A 23,714-nucleotide genomic window follows, 5' to 3' on the forward strand; every position below is an offset into this window, starting at 1 on the left:
TGCATTTGGTTTTACTAGCGTTTAAGAGCAGTTGGAGGCCACGGAAGGAGTGTTGTATGGCATTGAAGCTCGTTTGGAGGTTAGATAGCACAGTGTCCAAGGAAGGGCCGGAAGTCTTTGGGGTGTGTAATATTCGCTTTATCATACCCTGGCAGTTACTGCTGTTTGTCCCTCTTGAGTCATGGTAGCAACCTGTAACGGCTTTCGTCGGTGGAAGGAGAGGACCAAAGCGCAGCATGGTTAGTGTTCATCTTAATTTAATAATAATCAAAAACCAGAACACTTCAAATACAAAACAACAAAAGTGAAAACCGAAACAGTTCTATCTGGTGACTACACACAAAGACTGAAGACAACCACCCACAAAACCCAACAGAAAACAGGCTACCTAAATATGGTTCCCAATCTGGGACAACGATTGACAGCTGCCTCTGATTGAGAACCATATCAGGCCAAACACAGAAAACCAACACAGAAATAGAAAACATAGATTACCCACCCAACTCACGCCCTGACCACACTAAAACAAAGAAAATACAAAAGAACAATGGTCAGAACGTGACACAACCACATAGTCACTACCACTTCTTCAAAATAGTCAGATTTAATATAAAGATAAATCAATAAATCTGTGATTAATTTTGACGTTGATTATTTTTTAGTCATGCAATTTTGCATCTAGGTAAGGAGTTTGGTGCACTATTTCTCAACAAAAAAATGTGCATGAAAAAATTAATCAGTGCACTGCAGACAGTATGGAGTCAGCTGCTGCTGGCTGCGAGCAGGACTGGTTTCTGAGAACATGTCAACAACTTCATCATCAGCAAGCTGTCAAACTATCATAAATAAAGCACAAGCGGCTACACACTGTTTATCTGTGCCCAAAATCACTAGCTAGCTAGCTATGTTCCATCTCTGTGATTGTCAATGAAGTCAGGGATTTTCCTTCCATTGAAATCATTGTGCGGGCCGTCTAAGAATTTTTCCGAGAGCGTGAAGTCCAAAAACTGTAAACTGGGTATTGACAAGTGGCAGTTGGGATGCAAGTGCCCATCTTTTCAGTACTCATTTTGTATTGTCTTACGTAATCAAGTCAGAGTCCAAGGTTCCCCACTGGGCACAGACGTCAATTCAACGTCTACTCCACTTTGGTTCAACRTAATTTCATTGAAATTATGTGGAGACAATGTTGATTCAACCAGTGTGTACCCAGTTGGTCTGTGTAATGGGCAGGTCTGCCTTGACTGTCTAGAGCAAGGGATTCCTTCCCTCTAACATGCATGAACTGTAGTAGGCCTAGACACTCACATGTGCGCACGCACACATACTTGCAATCAAACATGATCAATGACATACAGGAACCTATCAATTGTGCTCAAACCATCATTCAAAACTGCTGTTCCCCTATTGAGTACCTTGAGAAATGAGATGTCACTTAGCAATCACGTGGAATATTCCACACCTTTTAACCACCCTCAGAGAGAAAGAGGGGGAGGGATTAGGTGTGTCCAGGTGAAGGTGTAATTACATTTAGCAGACACTCTTATCCAGAGTGACTTACAGGAGGAGCAAGGGCATATTGACAGATTTTTCACCTATTTGGCTCTGGGATTTGAACCAGCAACCTTTCAGTTACTGGCTCAATGCTCTTAACCACTAGGCTACCTACCTGATTACCTGAGAAGTGAATTAACGTTCATACAGGGAGACATTTTCATTGGAGAATCACTGAAGAATATGGATATACTCAAAGCCTTGCGTTACAACCTCTTGGTGAGTACAGTGTGTATGTGTAGAGTTGGAATAATCAGTTACCAATTGGTTATTAGTTATATGGGGCTTTAAGCCTGTCACTCAGGCTTAAAGTAAAGTGTACTTCATAAACATTAGACCTTAAACCAAACTTTTGCAACGGAATGCAGTGGTCAATGATAATGTAACACATGAAAATCCTCTAACAAAAGACTTCCATGGTGTGTTCAGTGTTCAGTGAGAAACATGGAAATAGAGGTGGTTGTGTGTTACTGCTTACAGCCATTGCTGTGTATATATAAACACTGCAGTTGCCCTACACAGTGATTGATGTTTTTTTTTTTTTTAAGATGTCCTTTGACATTGTAGACAATATAGGGTAAGTGCTAGTGTGTAGAAATATATTCCAATGACGTATGATAATATATGCCAATAGCACTGTGTATCATTACCAGAATAAAAGAGCAGTGTTGATGTGAACATATTGTGGGAACATAATAGTGTGTTCTGAATGGTTTGTCTCTAGTTACTCACTGTCCAGTATAGTTAATGATGTCAATTCGTTATGGAGGGCTGGCAGATATGTCAATTCTATATTAATCAGAACATTTTCTGTGGAAAGAGATGATATTAGCTGCCATTATTCCAGTGAAGAGAGGGGTGACAGATCAAGGTGATGATAAAGCTGTTATCAGTTCTATTAATGTCGCTATTATGTAAAAGTGATAATGGCTTTCATTTGTTATACAAGACACAGCTTCAATTCTACACTGCTGGGAAAAATATATATTATGCAACTATTACTTAATGGATTCATCTTTCCCAGAAGTTTCCTTTATAAAACAGTAAAATCTTTGTAGGATATAAAAGGGAAATGGAATAAATACATTATCAATCTGAGAACTTGAAAAATCAAACACAATAATGTCACAATGTTGGATTGTTTTTGAGAACACTGTGCATTTGATCACTCCTTCCTATCAGTCCAGAAAGACTATTTCCTTCCTCACACGGCTCCCTGCAGAGAATGGCCTGAGAGTAGAGAAAGAGAGAGCGAAATAATTTTTTTCAAAGAATGACACAACTTGGCTGGCAAGCGTTTGTTTCCCCACCTCCGTTTATCTGAGCGCCCAGCCAAGATGACCATATTGTGTTTCTACACAAGCGCAGTCGCTGGCACTGTGACGAGCGAGTCTCTGCGTGGCTTAGTGCCACATAGGCAGCACGTCTGTGCTCCCCTATTCGCAGGTCACCGCATGCAGAAAGACAGCAGGGAGCTGTTTACTGTACAGTCGTGTGGCAACCATTTCATTGATTTATTATTTTTGGCTGGGACTGGGAGACAAAGGAATAGTTAGAGAAGAGTTCAGTGCACATAAACACTTGATACTGTATAGTGATTATGGATTATAGCTTGCACACTAACCACATTTTTATGGTATTTGGAACAATAGCAGGCATGTACTCTCATCCCTATGGCAAAATGTGTAGAATATGAGGAAATTTGCTTTAAACGGCAAAATGAGCTTTCAGCCTCGTGAAAAAAATTGTAGAATAGCATTATAAATCTGCAAATCTTTCTCTCGGCCCCATGGCAAAATGTGTTGAAATGCAGAAAGTTAGCTATTTTCCCCAAAATCTGTTGGGGGGGGGGCCCTGGAGATAGGTTCCCCGGGACCCCAAATGTATAAGGCCCTGTGCTTATGGTACATTTTCAAACATCAGAACATAGCTTTTGTCCACCCGAACTGAAAAAGACCATTACCCATAGAGCAAGCTGTTGAGGAAAGAATGGACAATCATAAGCCAGTTAACTGACTGTAAGACTTTGTGTTGGCTATAGATCCATAGGGAAACCATTGCACTGAAGTCCTGATGGATATAGACTGTGAAAGTACACAGTCACAAACACACACACAAAGCTCAGCACTCTAAAGCTGTGATTGCGTACTGCAGCCTGCCAGATCAGCAGAAGGATGCAAAAAGCCTCTCACTATGGGAACAGAGAAAGCTACCCTCAGGGTTGGTGAATGTTCTTTAAGACTGAAGTAAAGAAGCACACAAACACACACACATCCCCACAGACATATACAGAGTGCATGCGTACACAGGCACACACAAAGTAAACGCTCCTTTTCTCACACACACACACACACACACACACACAGACACAAATCCATTGCTGTCTCCCTACAACAGCCCTTTACAGAATAACAAAGGGTATTAGTGTTGGTTTTAAAACACCTTCGGTTATGGGTGTCAGACAGCCAAAGCCACCAAGCACTTTCCAGAGAGGGATAAAGGAATTTATCAAGAAAAGAGGGAGAGAGAGGAGGGAAACATGTAGCACTGTGCACTCAGTGGAAGGCTAGCAGGCTAATTGCTTGGAGACCAAAGTGAGGAGCAGCGATGGAGAAGAAGAGAGACAGCAACGCAAAATCGATTGTTGGAACTTTGGATGATGTCTGATGGAACTCTGAGCTGTCTTCCTACTCCTCTCACCAGGTGTGTGTGTGTGTGTGTGTGTGTGTCACACAGGTCAACCGTGTCAGACAGGCCTCACCCTCATTCCAGAGGATCAATAGTAGGGATGAAGAGAAGCAGGAAAAAGATTTTGAGATTGTCGAAGTGGACAGTCTTCATACACAAAGACGGTGCCTTTCAGACAGGCAGGATTTAGACTACCTCAGCTCGGAGGACCCAACGAAGCCTGAGCTCACAGACCAAAGCAGCCTCCTTCACATTGGTCAGCTATGTCAGGTATGACTACCAGCTCTCAAAGACAGTTGTGTTTGCCTGCTTCCTAGTGGCCAAATTCAGAAGTTAACCAAATGCAAGTGACACATAATAAAATATGCTTGGTGATTATAACTGTAATGCTTGACTTGAGTACTTAGCTTGACATAAATATGGCTACAACATTGGTTTGGTCAACTGAGCAACTACATGTTAGCATATTAACACTACAAACAATGGCAAACAATATACTAATGATGAGTTCAAGACAACTGGGGACTGAAAAACCTAGGTCAAATTGTAATGTCAGTGATCTTTAGGTTGGAAAGTTAGAGCTCTACAAATAGGTTTCCAGAGTTTCCGACTTGGAATTGCGACTTAGATGACCGTTCAAAACGTATTCTTCCCAGTCAGGGCTCGTTTTTATCGAGTTTCCACCCACTGGGCAAAAACTGGTTGAATCAACATTTCCAAGTAATTTCAACCAAAACTTGTAATGGGATAACTGCAAAACTGATTTGATTTGGAAAAAAAATGTTTACCCAAATGTTAACCTAAATCCAATGACATGGTGCATTTTTTGTTGATTTCATGTTGAATTCAGGTTAGTTGACTTCCAACCAAATGGCAATCAAAACTAGAGGTTGAACTGACGTCTGTTCATAGCCACGAGAAGTATGGTTGCTGAGGGTGCTGCAGCACCCCCTAATAATTCAGAATTTAAGTATACCCTTTAATTTCTCCGTATGAGCGGAGAAAAATAGTCAACAAACAGCACACCCACCCCTAAACATCTTCCTCCGAACCAGATGAAGCGAGACGGTGGATGGTGATTGGAAGAGCGGGCTTGTTTGAAATGGAAAAGCGTTGTGGTAGCTTTTGATAAAGAAGGACATCAAGACAAAGCAGCTGCTTTATAATTGGGATGCACTGTTGAGTGCTACATCCCGAGGGTACAGAGATTGTGACAGCCAGTTAAATGACGACCCTCGAAGGCAAGAACAAGATACATGTCAGGAGAACTACAGTATTATCATAAGGAGACGTATACTTGGAATATGTAGAAGGAATGGATGGAAAAAGAGAGGCAGAGGAGGTCTAAAAGAGAGAGGGAGGAAGAGGGTGAGCTTGAGTCGGTTAAAAATGGCGGGAAAAAGGAGATGGTTTGTTAAAGAAGAATGGTAGAAAGTGTAAGTAGAGTGAGCTGAAGACAGGAAGAGAAATGGAAGTGAATGAGGTCAAATGTGGTAGGTGTGGTGAAGTTCTCGGAGCCCGAGGCTTGCACCGAGGGTCAGGATAAAGATGAGTATGTGACAGTAGGAGTGAAGTTTTTGGAAAAAGTGGACCCTTGCCTTTTGGCTGATCCATTTGTGGTTTAAGGGTGGGTGAAAGCAGAGTTGGGTGCTGTGGAATCGGTGAGGGTAACCAGAAGTGGTCTGGTGATAATTGTTTGTGTTTCTGCTGGTTAGAGGGAGAAGGCGTTCCGCATTAAATTAATTGGGGCAAGAAATGTGAATTGAAAGGACGCCATTGAAAGGAGGGATTACTGGGGTAGAAGTAAATGTAAAAGTTGACCAACTGAAGGGGAAGATTTCCGGTGTTTGTGATGCTCGTCGTTTGGTGTGACGCACACAGGTTGGTGTGAGTGGTGAAACAGAAGAGTCATTGTTTGTTCTTTTGTGTTTTGATGTTGAGTCTTTGCCCGACAAAGTGATGTTAGGATATATAAGTTATCCTGTACAAGCTTTTGTGCCGATTACATTACGTTGTTACAGGTTATGGGCATGTGGCAGCTGTGTATAGGAGGGAGGTTCCTAGGTGTGAGAAGTGTGCAGAAGGGCATGAGACAAAGGTAGCATTGGGGAAAGTAGTGATATGTGTCAATTGTAAGGGTGCCCATGGGGCTGGGAATCAGAAATGTCCCGTGCAAGAGAGGCAGGTTGAGGTTTCCAGGGTTAGAGTAGTGCAGAAGTTGTCATATGCTGAGTCAGTGAAGAAAGTAGAGGAAGTTGGGTCAAGGGGGAGGGTTCCTGAGAGGAGTGGTGTGAGTAGTAGATCTGTACCAGTGCAGAGGGATAGGCCAACAAGAGATATACACTACCGTTAAAAAGTTTGGGGTCACTTAGAAATGTACTTGTGTCCATGAAAATAACATCAAATTGATCAGAAATACAGTGTAGACATTGTTAATGTTGTAAATGACTATTGTAGCTGGAAACAGCCCATAATCAGTAACCATCACTCCTGTGTTCCAATGGCACGTTGTGTTAGCTAATCCAAGTTTATCATTTTAAAAGGCTAATTGATCATTAGAAAACCCTGTTGCAACTTTGTTAACCCAGCTGAAAACTGTGGTCCTGATTTAAAGAAGCAATAAAACTCCCATTCTGTAGACTAGTTGAGTATCTGGAGCACCAGCATTTGTGGGATTGATTACCGGCTCAAAATGGCCAGAAACAAAGAACTTTCTTCTGAAACTCGTCAGTCTATTCTTGTTCTGAGAAATGAAGGCTATTCCATGTGAGAAATTGCCAAGAAACTGAAGTTCTCGTACAACGTTGTGTACTACTCCCTTCACAGAACAGAGCAAACTGGCTCTAACCAGAATAGGAGGAGTGGGATGCCCCAGTGCACAACTGAGCAAGAGGACAAGTACATAAGAGTGTACAGACGCCTCACAAGTTCTCAACAGGTAGCTTCATTAAATAGTACCCGCAAAACACCAATCTCAACGTCAGCAGTGAAGAGGCGACTCCGGGATGCTGGCCTTCTAGGCCTTCTAAGATTGGATTTTTTGCATTTATAGCAATGGTTATCAACTGTACTACAGGGATGGAACGTAAGTCGCAGAAAATTGAGGTCGTGGTGGCAGCTGCAGATGTCACGACTCGGTTCCTCTCCTTGTTCGGGCGGTGTTCAGCAGTCGACGTCACCAGTCTTCTAGCTATCGCCGATCCATTTTTCATTTTCCATTTGTTTTCCCACACACCTGGTTTTCATTCCCTCATTACGTGTTGTGTATTTAACCCTCTGTTCCCCCCATGTCTTTTTGTGGTATTGTTTGTTGTAAGTGCTTGTGCACATTGTTGTCTGGTGAGCGACGGGTTTTGTACCCATTCTTTATTATTCTGGATGCCGGTGGTTATCTATAGATATATATATATTAAACTGCTCCGGTTATTACCCAGTTCTGCTCTCCTGCGTCTGACTTCGCTGCCACCAGTTACGCACCCCTTACAGCAGAGAGGTATTTGGGTGTGTGAGACTTGACATCAGAAGAGTTGCAGGGTGTGTTAAGTGGTGGTGTCCCATCCTTTCAGGTTGTTGGCCTGAGGTAGGACTAAATAGATTTAAATAGTGGAATAGGGTGGTGTTAATAAAAATTAATTKTATTAATAAAATTAATTTATTCAAGCAAAGTATAAGGGAGTTGTACTCCAGTCTAGTAGGTGGCGATATTGCAACATTTATTGGATGCCAACCGCCGTGAAACCTCATCGAAGAAGAAGAACGTCTTCCTCCGGCCTGTGACCAGCGGGCAGTTGTCTTGAACGCACTGGAGTCAGATGACGGAGATTTCGAGTTCCAAGTTCTCTTGAAAGTGGCATAAAGACCAAATCACGGAGGACGTGTGTCAAGGTAATTATTATTGTGCGTGAAAATTTGAGCGTGAGACTACCGGGAGTGACAGAATAATCCGTACATCGAAGGTAAACGGTATGCACAATAACAACGCACATTAATCTTGACTAAGCGATCTTTACTCCCTTAAACTTATTCTGTGGGCTTTATGGCATCATGCTCTCTTAGCATTTCTGTACCCAAAATGTGTGAGCTGTTAGTTATAAAAGTGACCATGAACCACAATATGCATATTTATTGCTGCGGTCTATCACCCCTCAGACGCTTCGTCCCGAGGCTGTTGGTCTTATTGCTGATTATTTAAAACCCTTTCTGGTATCTGAACTGGTTGTGTAGGAGATCAACATCTTGATTGGTTTACACATGCTTCAGATCAGTTTAAGAATCTGTCTTGATTTTAATTTGACTCAGTTGATAATGAAACTCACTCGGTTTTAGTTTTTTTTTTTTAACTAGCAAACTCCTCATTGATTGACCTAATCCTGACTAACTGTCCTCATACAAATGTGTCTAGTGGTGTTTTTGCAAATGATATGTGACGACTGCCTTATTGCTTGCATTTGAGAAACCAAAACTGAGCAAAAACGTATTGAATTTTTGTAAATCATAGTGTACACTTTTTTTAAGGCCTCAAACGATAAGATGATCCAACTTTCAAAATGAGTCATTTTTGGCTAGCCAAGACAGTCAATTAAGTTAGCTAGCTTTGTAGCACATTCACTCATTTGTTTGTAAACAATTATCAAGCTAATTAGCTACCACATGTTCTTGTCAAGCTGTCAACAGAGTAGCTAGTGTAACAGTATAACTTTAAATTGTCCCCTCGCCCCGAACCCCGGCGCGATCCAGGGACCCTCTGCACACATCAACAACAGTCACCCACGAAGCGTCGTTACCCATCGCTCCACAAAAGCCACGGCCCTTGCAGAGCAAGGGGAACCACTACTTCTAGGTTTCAGAGCAAGTGACGTAACTGATTGAAACGCTATTAGCGCGTACCCGCTAACTAGCTAGCCATTTCACATCCGTTACACTAGCAAGCAACAAGATATGACAAATAAGTCTAAAAACCACTTCAGGGCAAATAAATCAGATTTGAACATTCAGACACAAGTTGCATGGCTAGTATTCAGATTTGGATCTGACTTCAAACTACCTACGAAGGGGGTTTGAAATGTGGCTTAAAATATCTGATTCTATGTGGTTTTTGGCTGTACTGACTGCAGAGGTGTGGACTCGAGTCACATGACTTGGACTCGAGTCACAAATATGATGACTTGCAACTCGACTTTTACTTTAACGCCAGTGACTCGTGACTTGACCTTGAGCCTTATGACTCGACCTGACTTGATACCATTCCCAAGCCCAAATATAAAAAATTGTGCTATTAAAAAAAAGTGCGCAGCGCATCAACTCTTCATTTAACGGATTACAGTTTGAATCGGACAGCAGCCAATCAAATTGTGCCAGCTGAGAAAAAGTTGTGCGTGGCAGTGCAGAGGAACGTTGGCAGGTGAATTCAGATGGAGCCCTTGGAAAAATGATACTCAAAATGATTATTTTTGGATATAAAGACCACGCTGTATCAACAAAAAATGGATTGCAACTTGCAAAACATGCGGGAAGAAAATTACAGATGGAGGCACAACAATTTACAACTTTGTTTGACATTTGAAGGTGCACAAAGAATGGTAAGTCATGGCTAAAATAGCCGACAGCTATATATTTTATTACTTTACTAGTGTATCATGTAGGCTAACGTAATGTTAAATCAATGAGCCTCCACACAATCAGTCAGTGCGGGAACGTGATCATTGCACCCAAGAATGAGCTACAACTGGCTAGGCAGTTGGTAGCCTAAATCCTGCCTGATGTTACTGCTGTTCCTAAAACCATTGACATAAGTTAGCCCACTGTAACCACACAGTGAGCGAGAGAGTGTGTGTTTGTGTCTGTGTGTTAAGGTTGAGCGATTGTGTGCAAGCCTACATCGCCCGATTGCGCCCCATAGCAATCCTTGATAGTCGATCACTGTGGGGGGCGGTCTTTCTCATGGCTACCAATGTATTTCCACGGAAATATAACGTATATTTGGAAAGTAATAAATATACAGATATTTTTAAAAGCATTCATGATTTGCGTAAATGTAATATACTAACTATTACTCTTGTTAAAAATATGAAATTGTATTACATTTGGTGAAGGGCGCATTATGACTTGTTTAGGACTCGAAACTCAAAGTTTAAGACTTGAGACTTGACTCAGACTTGCCTGTTTTGACTTGAGTGCTAAGACTTGAGACTTACTTGTGACTTGTAAAACAATGACTTGGTCCCACCTCTGACTGACTGCCAATGTGAACAAGGCTTTAGACCTCTTAATAAGAAATCCAGCCTGGGCCAAGTGTCACGATCGTCTTGAGTGGAAGAAGTGGACCAAGGCGCAGCGTGTGGAAAATACATTCTCTTTTATTTGAGAATAAAGAAAAATACGAAACGAACACTATTATAAACCTAAACAAAACAACAAACGTGAAGCTATAAACGTAAGTGCACACACAGTGCTACAAACGTACAACATAGACAATTACCCACAAAACCCAAATGCCTATGGCTGCCTTAAATAAGGCTCTCAATCAGAGACAATAAACCACAGCTGCCTCTAATTGAGAACCAATCTAGGCAGCCATAGACATACAAACACCTAGACAAGACACTGACCTATTAAACGTACAAACCCCTAGACAAACCAAAAAACATACATTCCCCATGTCACACCCTGACCTAACTAAAATAATAATGAAAACAAAGATAACTAAGGCCAGGGTGTGACACCGAGGTTAGACAAGCTGACTTGTTAGCTGATAGTCAGCTATTTAGGCATTTGAGAAATAGGTGCACTGCCTCGGTTAAACAGGCCAAATCAAACTACTTCCTTAGTGCTATGACAGACTGTTAGTGATCCCTCTAAATTCTGGAAAACCGTTAATTCACTGAAGAGGGGTAATTCCTCTACTTCCCTGCCTAAGCAAGTTGTTTTAGACTCCTGCATTGTTACAGAAAAAGTTAAGATTTGTGATGCTTTTAATCATCATTTTATCTCAGCTGGTTTCCTATTTTAAAGAAATGGTGGTCATGCTGGTCTTGGCCAGTCAGTTGACTGTTCTTCCCATGGACAGCCTCCAGTTGCCTCGATGGATGATCATTCAACCTCACATGACTTGGGAAATGGTCAGGGTTTTTCTTTTTGGCAACTCACAGAAACAGAAGTTCTTGCTGCCTTATTAGCTATTGACACCAAAAGCTTTTGATACTGTAGTGTAGACCATGTTCTTCTGTTGAATAAGCTGTCCTCTATAGGGTTGTGTACTGATGCTTGTCAATGGTTTCATAATTATCTCAATGACACAACTCAGGCCTTCAAGGTAGCTGGGGTCAAATCTGAGTTCCTTGTATTAAATAAAGGAGTGCCCCAAGGTTCGATACTCGGCCCACTACAGTTTACAATCTATATAAATAACATTGGGAATGCTGTAAAAAAAATATATATATATATATATTTATACACACACACACACATTACCAGTCAAAAGTTTGGACACCCCTACTCATTCAAGGGTTTTTCTTAATTTTTCTACTATTTTCTACATTGTATAATAATAGTGAAGACATCAAAACTGTGAAATAACAAATATGGAATCATGTAGTAACCAAAAAAGTGTTAAACAAATCAAAATATATTTTAGATTCTTCAAAGTAGCCACCCTTTGCCTTGATAACAGCTTTGCACATTCTTGGCATTCTCTCAACCAGCTTCATCTGGAATGCTTTTCCAACGTTCTTCTAGGAGTTCCCACATATGCTGAGCACTTGTTGGCTGCTTTTACTTCACTCTGAGGTCCAACTTATCCCAAACCATCTCAATTGGGATGAGGTCAGTGATTGTAGAGGCCAGGTCATCTGATGCAGCACTCCATCACTCTACTTCCTGGTCAAATAGCCCTTACACAGCCTGGAGGTGTGTTGGATCATTGCCCTGTTGAAAAACAAATGATAGTCCCACTAAGCACACACCAGATGGGATGGCGTATCGCTGCAGAATGCTGTGGCAGCCATGCTGGTTAAGTGTGCCTTGAATTCTAAATAAATCACGGACAGTGTCACCAGCAAAGCGCCTCCTCCTCCATGCTTCACGGTGTGAACCACACATGCGGAGATAATCTGTTCACCTACTCTGCATCTCACAAAGACACGGTGCTTAGAACCAAAAATGTCAAATTTGGACTCATCAGACCAAAGGAAAGATTTCCACCGGTCTAAAGCTTCTTAGGGATAAGGTCTATTTTTCTTAATTTCCGCCTGACTGACATGTCCAAAGTAAACTGCCTGTTACTCAGGCCCAGAAGCCAGGATACGCATATAATTGGTAGCATTGGATAGAAAACACGTTGAACTTTGTAGAAATGTTAAAATAATGTATGAGACTATAACACAATTGATATGGCAGGCTAAAAATCCAAAGAAAAACCACCAAGACTTTTTTTGTTTTGAGATCCCAGGCTCATATAATGGAAAGCTATGAGTCCTATGTAATTCCAGCTCCCAGATTGCAATTCCTATGGCTTCCACTAGATGTCAACAGTCTTTGTTTATTGTTTCAGGCTTGTTTCTTCAAAAACGAGCAAGAATTTTGAGTTTTTGTACAAAGAGTCCTGGTACAATATCAGTCTGTCGGCACGCGACAAAGAGGACAAGCGCTTACTAATTTTACTTTTCTATTGAACATACTTCTTTCCGAATTAAATATTATAGTTTATTTACATTTTAGGATACCTGAGGATTAAATAGAAACGTAGTTTGACTTGTTTGAACAAAGTTTAGCGGTAGCTTTTTGGACTCCTTTGTCTGCAAGTGGATTACTGAAATCGATGGCGCCAACTAAACTGACTTTGGGATATAAAGAAGGATTTTATCTAACAAAACGACCATTCATGTTGTAGCTGGGACCCTTGGGATTGCAAACAGAGGAAGATTTTCAAAAGTAAGTGATTTATTTAATCGCTATTTGTGATTTATAAAGCCTGTGCTGATTGAAAAATATGTTGATGCGGGGCGCCGTCCTCAAACAATCGCATGGTATGCTTTTGCTGTAATGCCTATTGTAAATCGGACAATGCAGTTAGATTAACAAGAATTTAAGCTTTTACACGATATAAGATACTTGTATGTTCATAAATGTTTAATATTACGATTATTTATTTGAATTGCGTGCACTCCAATTTCACAATCTCCTCTGAACAGTTGATGTTGAGATGTGTCTTTTTAATTGAACTCTGTGAAGCATTTATTTGGGCTTCAATCTGAGGTGCAGTTAACTCTAATGAACTTATCCTCTGCAGCATAGGTAACACTGGGTCTTCCTTTCCTGTGGCGGTCCTCATGAGATCCCGTTTCATCATAGCGCTTGATGGTTTTTGCGACTGCACTTGAAGAAACTTTCAAAGTTCTTGAAATGTTACGTATTGATTGACCGTCATGTCTTAAAGTAATGATGGACTGTCGTTTCTCTTTGCTTATTTGAGCTGTTCTTGCCATAATATGGACTTGGTCTTTTACCAAATAGTGCTATCTTCTGTATATCACCCCTACCTTGTAAAAACACAACTGACTGGCTCAAATGCATTAAGAAGGAAAGATATTCCACAAATTCACTTTTAACAAAGCAGACCTGTTAATTGAAATACATTCCAGGTAACTACCTCATGAAGCTGTTTGACAGAATGCCAAGAGTGTGCAAAGCTGTCATCAAGGCAAAGGGTGGCTACTTTGAAGAATCTCAAATATAAAATACTTTTTTGGGGGTTACAACATGATTCCATGTGTGTTATTTCATAGTTTTGATGTCTTCACTATTATTCTACAATGTAGAAAATAGTAAAAATAAAGAAAAACCCTGAGTGGGTGTGTCCAAACATTTGACTGGTACTGTATATATACATTTGTATGCAGATTATACAGTGTTGTATTCCATAGCTCCATTGATTGGCCAAGCCTTTTCACAGTTGAAGTCTGATGTTCCAGCATCAGAGGTCACTATTGGATCTAAAGTTAGTGCTAAATGCAAACAAAACAAAATGCACGCTTTGTTCTAGGTCCCATAACCCAGATTTAAATTAATTTGTAATGACTCATTTGAACGGTACACAAATTGAGCGAGTTCCTTCCTACAAATACAGTATCTGGCTTAATGACAAGCTGTCATTTTAAAACCATGTCATTGAGCTGTTGAAAAAGTTTAAGTTCAAGGTTGTTTTTTTTTACAGAAACAAAGCATGTCTGGCTTTTGTTAATAGGAAGGAAATTGTCCAGGCCACTTTTATGTCTATTTTAGATTATATTATACCTATATGCATGCAGCAGCATCTACACTTCAACCACTAGATGCTGTTTTCCATTGTGCCCTTAGGTTTATTACTGGTGATGGTTATAGAACTCACCATTGTGTTTTGTATCAAAAAGTGGGTTGGGCCTCCTTGAATGTAAGGAGGCCTAATGATAAAACAGATCCATTTGCCATTGGTGAGAAGATTGCATTGCAGGCATATTGTCTAATATATTTATTTTACTTTTATTATATAGGCCTAAATCATAATCATATTTGCAGAGCATGTGTCTCCTTTTCTGACATGACTGGTTTGTTCCTGCTACACAACAAATGTTAGGCTACCATTTATCCATCGCTCTTTCAATACCCAATCATGCTCGAAAGTAAATAGTCCTGTAGTCTATTTAAAATCTGTGCGTCAATCTAAGTAACATAATAAATACAAAAATGTTTGCATTGGCTGCGTCTCGGCCTTCTACATCTGCACTGGAACCGAGGTAAAGACAGCTTGAAGTTGGATATTCAACGAATATTCGCGCATTCAAACCTCAATAGCTTTCAAACCACTTGAGCCACAGACTCCAAATAAGTCATGATGTTGGAACAAAGTACAAACTTTTTACATTCAAATTTCAATAGCTCCTTGGTCATGTGACCTACTTGACTCAAACAAGGTTAAGAATGTCCACTGACTACCCTTGTATATTGCACACCCTTTGTCCATTTTCATCTCACACGTTTTTACATTAATTTTTCAAAATTAAAATGTTCAATAGCGCCTTGATCATGTGACCTACTGGACTCAAACAAACTTCAGAATGTCCACAGACTAGCCTTATATATTGCACTCTTGTTTGTGTCCTGTAAAATCACGCAGTGTAACGTACATTTTTCATAGTTTCAAATTTGCAATAGCTCCTTGGTCATGTCAATTACACACCTAAGAAGCATGCAGTGGATATACACCCATATTGCGTAAACTCTAGTCATGTATCGTCTATATTGTTGTACATTATTATTAGTTTGACAATTAGGGGGTTCAGTCCAGTGTTGTGTTTACCCGTTTCTTTAATATTTATCTACAATAATTGGTAGTTCTAAGTACTTGTTTTTTATTTTTCCACAGTATTTAACAGCGGTACACAACAGGAGAGAGAGATAATATCTCCTTTCATCGTTAATATCAACCATAAAGGGAAAGGGCAAAGTACGAGAGTCATGTTATTGTCCAAAGCAGGGATGGAGAATGAGCTAGTGAGGTAGGCTGCAGTGGGTTTGCTGGTCAATACATATACTGAACAATGAACCACAGTAATGGTGGCCAGAAAATCAATTAATAAAAATGTAATATTGACAAATTAAACAGATATTGTAGACCTTTAATCTTTTCCAAAATGTCAACAGACACTTTACTTCAAATAAGTACAAAACATTTCAGTGTTAACTTTCTCTTTATCCCTGGTTTAAGTACACGTCAGAGCCTCTTCAGTGTGGATAGGGTATAGCATACATTTTCAACAACACAGACAGCACTTCCAGTTTGTGTTCTTCACTCTGAACTCTTTTGTCTTCATTCCTAGGCACAGCACATGGAACCACCGTTGGCATGCAAAACATTCAATCTAAAACAAAACAAAGTGTAACACGTTATAAATAATATCTACTATCAATGCAGTATGACGAATTAGCCATCCATTGTGTTATATCATAACTTGTCTTATATGCCGTCACTGTTGTCAAAAGATTATAAACATGTTAAATAAAGTTACTAACCCAGTCAGTCTTTGGGCCACATCCAGGTTCTTTATCAGTGGCACACATGAAGCAGTTGTTGGCTTTGTTGAACTCTGAAATCCTAGCCATGAGCTGAACATATGGCTGTCCCACACAACAATAAAAAATGTACATTTACTTTGAATTAAATGTCATTACATACCATGGGCCTCCCGGGTGGCGCAGTGGTCTAAGGCTGTGCCACCAGAGATTCTGGGTTCGAGTCCAGGCTCTGTTGCAGCTGGCCGCGACCGGGATGCCCATGGGGTGGCGCACAATTGGTCCAGCGTTGTTAGGGAGGGTTTGGCCGGGAGGGATATCCTTGTCTCATCGTGCACTAGTGACTCCTGTGGCGGGCCGGGTGCAGTACACGCTGACACGGTCGCCAGGTGAACTGTGTTTCCTCCAACACATTGGTGTGACTGGCTTCCGGGTTGGATGGGAATTGTGTCAAGAAGCAGTGCGGCTTGGTTGGATTGTGTTTCGGAGGACGCATGGCTCTCGACCTTTGCCTCTCCCGAGTCCGTACGGGAGTTGCAGCGATGAGACAAGACTGTAACACCTACCAATTGGGGAGAAAAAAGGGGTCAAAAAAATAAATGTCATTACATACCAGACATTTTTAATATATCCTCAGCCATTTATTTTCACAGTTGCTCCATGTGTTGGAGCAACTGGGGGGGGGGGAGTTCTGTGCAACTTCCTTGGCCGTCTACACAACAACAAAAAAAGACGTTTTTGACCTAATTGTCACATAACAGCTAACCATTCATTTATTGAAAATATAACTATCAAACCTGCATTACAAAGATCCCGCAGCTGAAGGTGTCCTGCTGCATGGTGTGAGTTATTTCCCCTCCTTTCCACTTTATGTCCACCCAGTTGTCTTTTCCATGGCAGGATCTTCTCATTTTGAAGTATTCTCTTTTTTATGTAAACATAATGGTATTCTGATTAGTTATAGGCAAATGAATACACAGGCCAAAACTGTATGSTGATTTCTTTATCACTATTATCTAGTAGAGGTAATTTCCTTTATGCCCCATTCTACACACAGCCTAAATTATAGGATCTGAACCACTTACAGGACAATAATAAAAGTAGCATATAGGATCAAACCCTATCCCAGAGTGAATAAATGTAGAGCATTTGTAGACTTTAAGAAAAATATATTAAGTGACAGTTTCATCAGTACGTGCTTAAAGAAAGTAATATCACAAAGTTCACAGATGACAGTGCCCACCAAGTCTATGACAATAAAGAATGAATTGTAAGCACCAAAGTGTGTTAAAGTGTGTTTGTCAAAATAACATCTGAAAATGTCAGTTGTTGAACATAAATTGCTATTGCAAATAGAAGTATTATGATATGCAGTTGAGGAATATTCCATTTACCAACACTACATGTAGGACGGACATATGACATTCCCACATACAGTATACACATACATAGAGGCATTTTTCAGCTATGATTTTTCCACAGCACAGGATGTAATACACCCTTACAACAATCTACTTTTTGATCTTCTTGAGTTCTTATCTGGTAAACTGCTACTGTGTGTTAAGAAAGAGCCCCACTTAGGGGTTAGTGTACTCCAGTAAAAAAGGTCTGGTTTAGATTCAAAACTATTGCCCTGTGTCCTCATTCATAGTAGCATGAGAGTCTAGTCAGTGGTAGAATTGAGTTGGCACTTTATTGGCCCAAACACCCACAGACCCACACACCCACAGACCCACAAGGTTGAGGTTACTCATGGACAGTAATTAGTAATTATTTATTTTTTTGCCTTGACGCATTGTGTCTTCTAACTGTCCAATAGGATCCAAAGTGTTAGGAAACATTTGTTTCCATAAATACAAAGGATGTCTGTCCTCATACCTCTGGCACTTTAGTCAGACTGTAAAAACTTTATGATGGGGCCGGCAATGGAGTTCCCATTGACTAAGCACCACGGAGACTAATCAGGAGAGAATACATACAGGTCAAGGGGTGTGTCTGTGCCTTTTGGATTACTCTCTCTTTGCAGAGAACCCCTGTGGTTCAAGTCAAGAGCTACTCTTCCCTTTTCAGTCTGCTCTGCGCATGTCTGAAAGTGACACAGTCAGCAGCCAAGAGTTTTTCACAGTATGTCATAAACAATTATTACACTTAGGAATGTATGTAAAATGCTAATATGTATTAGATCCAGTGCAATGGAATAACTATAATCCACTAAACATTCTGAACCTTGTTTGAAGTCAGTAGGTCACATGACCAAGGAGCAATTGAAATTAGAAAGTTTACAAATTTAATGTAAAAACGTGTGAGGTGAAAATGGACAAACTAAAGGGTGTGCAATATAGGAGGGTAGTCAGTGGACATTCTGAACCTTGAGGTCAGTAGGTCACATGACCAAGGAGCTATTGAAATTATAAACATTGAAAAACATTGAAAATTCATGTAAAATTGCGTGATGAAAATGGACAAACTAAACAAACTGTGTAGGGCCACTGAATGTACATTCTGAACCTTGTTTGAAGTCAGTAGGTCATATGACCAAAGAGCTATTGAAATTCAAAAATGTAAATAAATAATTTTTTAAATAGTGCGGGATGTAAATCGACAAAAACAAAGTGTGTGCAATGTGTGTCTATGCTATCGGGTTAGCTACAATCAGTCTTGAACGTTTTAGGAGTAATGGTTAAAGAGCTATTGAAATTTGAAAAATTAGATTTGTCACTATGTTGGCGGTCCCTAACTGCTGTTGGTGGACTTAAGGAAAACTACAGGCGACTGACTATTCGTCACTATCCAACATGAAACTGTCTATCTCGGTTGTTTGTCAGAAATCGGTCTTCTCACAAAAACGTCTGTAGCGTCCAAACGGTTTGGCCTACAAACTATTATGACCCCACAATGGTGTTTTCCATTTTGCTCAACGACCCCCACAAGTGTCATGGGACTGATCTGAAGGTAATCCATACAAACTAATGGAAGTAAGAAGATAGTTTTGTGCCCCCTCTCAACGGCTTAGACTTTTAGAGGTAAAATATTTGACATGTGTAGGCTACAGTGTTGTTGTGCAATAGTAGCGCTACATAGCCTATTTCATCTCATAGCCTACTATACCAAGGCAGGAGATAGAAACAGTCATGTGTTTGGGTCATGTTGCATGTGACAGATTCTCCCAATAATTTGTTTACCCGCACACAAATCCTAGAATCTCCACCAAACCAGAATTTAGTGAAAAATGTAAACAAGGTTGATAAAGAGGCCCCTGACACCCAGGGAGAGTGTTTCAAAGATTTTACTGAGTTACAGTTCATATAAGAAAATCAGTCAATTGAAATATTCATTAGGCCCTTTTTTAAAAAAATTTTTATTTCACCTTTATTTAACCAGGTAGGCTAGTTGAGAACAAGTTCTCATTTGCAACTGCGACCTGGCCAAGATAAAGCATAGCAGTGTGAACAGACAACACAGAGTTACACATGGAGTAAACAATAAACAAGTCAATAACATGGTAGAAAAAAAGAGAATCTATATACAATGTGTGCAAAAGGCATGAGGTAGGCAATAAATCGAATAATTACAATTTAGCAGATTAACACTGGAGTGATAAATCATCAGATGATCATGTGCAAGAAGAGATACTGGTGTGCAAAAGAGCAGAAAAGTAAATAAATAAAAGCAGTATGGGGGGTGAGGTAGGTAAATTGGGTGGGTAGTTTACAGACTGTCTCTTATACACTTCTAGATGTGTATAAGAGACAGATGTACAGCTGCAGCGATCGGTTAGCTGCTCGGATAGCAGATTTTTAAAGTTGTTGAGGGAGATAAAAGTCTCCAACTTCAGAGATTTTTGCAATTCGTTCCAGTCGCAGGCAGCAGAGAACTGGAAGGAAAGGCGTCCAAATGAGGTTTTGGCTTTAGGGATGATCAGTGAGATACACCTGCTGGAGCGCGTGTTGCGGGTGGGTGTAGCCATCGTGACCAGTGAACTGAGATAAGGCGGCACTTTACCTAGCATAGCCTTGTAGATGACCTGGAGCCAGTGGGTCTGACGACGAACATGTAGCGAGGGCCAGCCGACTAGGGCATACAGGTCGCAGTGGTGGGTCGTATAAGGTGCTTTAGTAACAAAACGAATGGCACTGTGATAAACTGCATCCAGTTTGCTGAGTAGAGTATTGGAAGCTATTTTGTAGATGACATCGCCGAAGTCGAGGATCGGTAGGATAGTCAGTTTTACTAGGGTAAGTTTGGCGGCGTGAGTGAAGGAGGCTTTGTTGCGGAATAGAAAGCCCTAATCTATGGATTTCACATAACTGGTCACGGATGGTCACAGATACCTTTTTTTTTAAATGGGCCTCACAATGGGCCCCAGTATCTTGTCACAGTATCTCTGTGCATTCAAATTGCCATTGATAAAATGCAATTGTGTTCGTTGTCCGTAGCTTATGCCTGCCCATAACATAACCCCATCGCCACCATGGGTCACTCTGTTCACAACATTGATATCAGGTACTGCTCACCCACACCACGCCATACACGTGAGGCTGGTTGGATGTATTGCCAAATTCTCTAAAGCGACGTTGGAGGTGGCTTATGGTAGAGAAATCAACATTACATTCTCTGACAACCGCACTGGTGGACATTCCAGTAGTTAGCATGCCAATTGCACTCTCCCTCAATTTGAGACATCTGTGGCATTGTTGTGTGACAAAACTGCACATTTTAGTGGCCTTTTGTTATCCCCAGCACAAGGTACGCCTGTGTAATGATCATGCTGTTTAATCAGCTACTTAATATGCCACACCTGTCAGGTGAATGGATTATCTTAGCAAAGGAGAAATGCTCACTAAAAGGGATGTAAACACATTTGTGCACAAAATTCGAGATAAATAAGCTTTCTGTGCGTTTGGAAAACTTCTGGGATCTATTATTTCAGCTCATGAAACATGGGACCGACACTTTACATGTTGCGTGTATATTTTTGATTTATTTATATATCTTTGTCTGTCATGACTACAAAGCATATTGAAAAAGCAGGACGCCCCCGAAATGCAGGCCGCAGTTGCACCATTCTCCGTTAAATCAATGCATCAGATGTGCAGTGGTAAATTATTGCTGTGCTAAATATGCTCCCTATACAAGTCATGATAAATTGCCACATGAATATCAGTGATACAAATATTAATGTCAGTGTAATTCCCTGTGGTTTCCAGCTAAATGAGCATCTTCCTGCCCGGCTAGAGCAGTGCCCCTGGTCTCTGGTATACAGCACCCAGAGACATGGCACCAGCCTGGGCACTCTGTACAAGAGCATGGGGGGCATGGACTGCAGCACCAGTACCCTCACTGTCATCAGAGACAACTGTGGACAGGTGAGGAGAAGCTGAGGCCTTTTACTTGCCTAAACCAAGTTTTCTCACCTATGCCATAAGGCTGTCTGGGATTTTTATCCCTTGCTCTGTAAACTCTATTTCTTTGTCCTAGGTGTTTGGTGCATTTTGTCCTACTACTCTTCGAATCAGTCTGTCATACTATGGAACAGGACACACATTCCTCTTCTCCTTCTCTCCACAACTCCAGGTGAGATATCCCCATGTCGAGTCTCAGTATCACTGGCTTAGGGCTGGATTCAATCTAACCTAAATTACCAATACTGTATTACTGCATCATGAGTGTTGCTGTTTCCAAACAACAACTGATGCCAAGCTATGATCATTGCTTATTTTCCAGGTTTATGAATGGAAGTTTAGTAACTCCTTCTTTGTGAAGGGAAGTCCAGACTACCTGGCATTTGGTGGAGGAGGGTAAGTGAAAATAGGTCCGCAATCATTAATAAACTATAACTACTAACTGGGCAAAAACTGGTTGAATCAACATTGTTTCCACGTCATTTCAACAACAAAAAATCTATGTTATGACGTTGAATCAACGTGGAAAACCGATTGGATTTGAATTAAAAAATCATTGACTAAAGGACATTTAGTCTTTTTTTCACCCAACTTTTAACCTAAATCGAATGACATGGTGAATTTTTTGTTGATGATTTCACGGTGAAGTCTCATTAGTTGACAACTCATGTAAATCAAAACTGGACTTTGAAATGACGTCTGTGCCCAGTGGGTAGGGCCCTGTGTTTGGCTTAATCATGTCACATGACCTGGATTTTAACCTTTAAATTAAAGCTTTGTCATAAAATTGTCCTTTTTTATGTCAGATGGTCCAGCAACATCCTCAGACAATTGCTTTCATTTTAGATCTAATAATGATTTCAGGAATAGGTGTAAAATAAATGTTAAAATCCTGATCATGTGACATAATTAACCAAAACCCAGGGCCCTAACTATAATTCAACAGAATATGGAAGTAACTAGTGGTCTAAAGGAGTGCTTGAAAGTTGAGGAATTATGCTCTCTTTTGTTTCTCTCCTCCTTCTCCTGCTCTATCATGCTCTCAGTGGTCTCTTTGGCCTGTGGTTAGATGATGGCCTGATCCGTGGGCAGAGCCAGAGGTGTGACACATTTGACAATGACGTGTTGTCCTCCTCTGACGACTTCCTAATCAACGACCTGGAGGTTTGGGCCATCTCCTGAGACAAGGGACTGCATGCTACTGCTTACTTAAACATTATACAACGATTGTGACAGTGGATGGAATTGAAAATGACTGCACCTCTCATCTGAGGATCCAAAGCGTGGCTCCCTGTGCAAGGTGATTCAACTCCATCACCTCAATTTTTTCCATTACAAACAGATAAGGCCCCTAACTCACCAGCTTCAGAAGCATTGGGAAAACAGAAATAGAGTACTACTGGCCTCTGGTGTTCAATGATTTAGACCGTGTGTAATAATCACTCCTCTCTGTTGGCCTTATTTTCTGCTTGGTATGTCTGTATCATTCAGTGGAGATCTGGATTACTTCAGAAATACTCTGCTGGGAGTTAAACAATTAAAGGACAGTCAGATTAGCACAGCTGACTGGTCAATCTCAATCAATAACACATGATGAGGGAAGTTGTCTTTATAGGCAAAGTGCCCAGTGACCGTTGATTTACAACTCTAGAGGGCGCCCTTGTCACAGAGCTCCTTTCAATCTCGCTCTCTTTCTATACATTACCTTCAGAAAGTATTTACACCCTTTGACTTTTTCCACATTTTGTTGTGTTACAGCCTGAATTAAAAATTTATAAAAATATATTTAAAAATTGTCACCGGCCTACATACAATACCGCACAATGTCAAAGTGCAATTATGTTTTTTGATTTCTTTTGACAAATTACTTACAAATGTAAAGCTGAAATGTCTTGAGTCAATAGGTATTCAAGCCTTTTGTTATGGCAAGCCTAAATAAGTTCAAGAGTAAAAATGTGCTTAACAAGTCACATAATAAATTGCATGGAGTCTCTCTGTGTGCAATAATAGTGTTTAACAACATTT

General features: G+C 40.5%; 1 protein-coding gene across 1 annotated transcript; it reads left to right on the forward strand.

The window, feature by feature from the left end:
- Window positions 1-1,539: 1,539 nt before the first annotated feature.
- LOC111976454 (TLD domain-containing protein 2-like) lies at window positions 1,540-23,104 on the forward strand. The gene is made up of 6 exons (XM_024005290.3): window positions 1,540-1,773; window positions 4,291-4,512; window positions 21,495-21,653; window positions 21,766-21,861; window positions 22,012-22,085; window positions 22,736-23,104. The coding sequence occupies exons 1-6, from the start codon at window positions 1,738-1,740 to the stop codon at window positions 22,869-22,871; spliced, it is 723 nt and encodes a 240-aa protein (XP_023861058.1). The 5' UTR covers window positions 1,540-1,737; the 3' UTR covers window positions 22,872-23,104.
- Window positions 23,105-23,714: the final 610 nt, after the last annotated feature.

This window comes from Salvelinus sp. IW2-2015, linkage group LG17 (assembly GCF_002910315.2).
Source record: "Salvelinus sp. IW2-2015 linkage group LG17, ASM291031v2, whole genome shotgun sequence".
Taxonomy (NCBI): Eukaryota; Metazoa; Chordata; class Actinopteri; order Salmoniformes; family Salmonidae; genus Salvelinus; species Salvelinus sp. IW2-2015.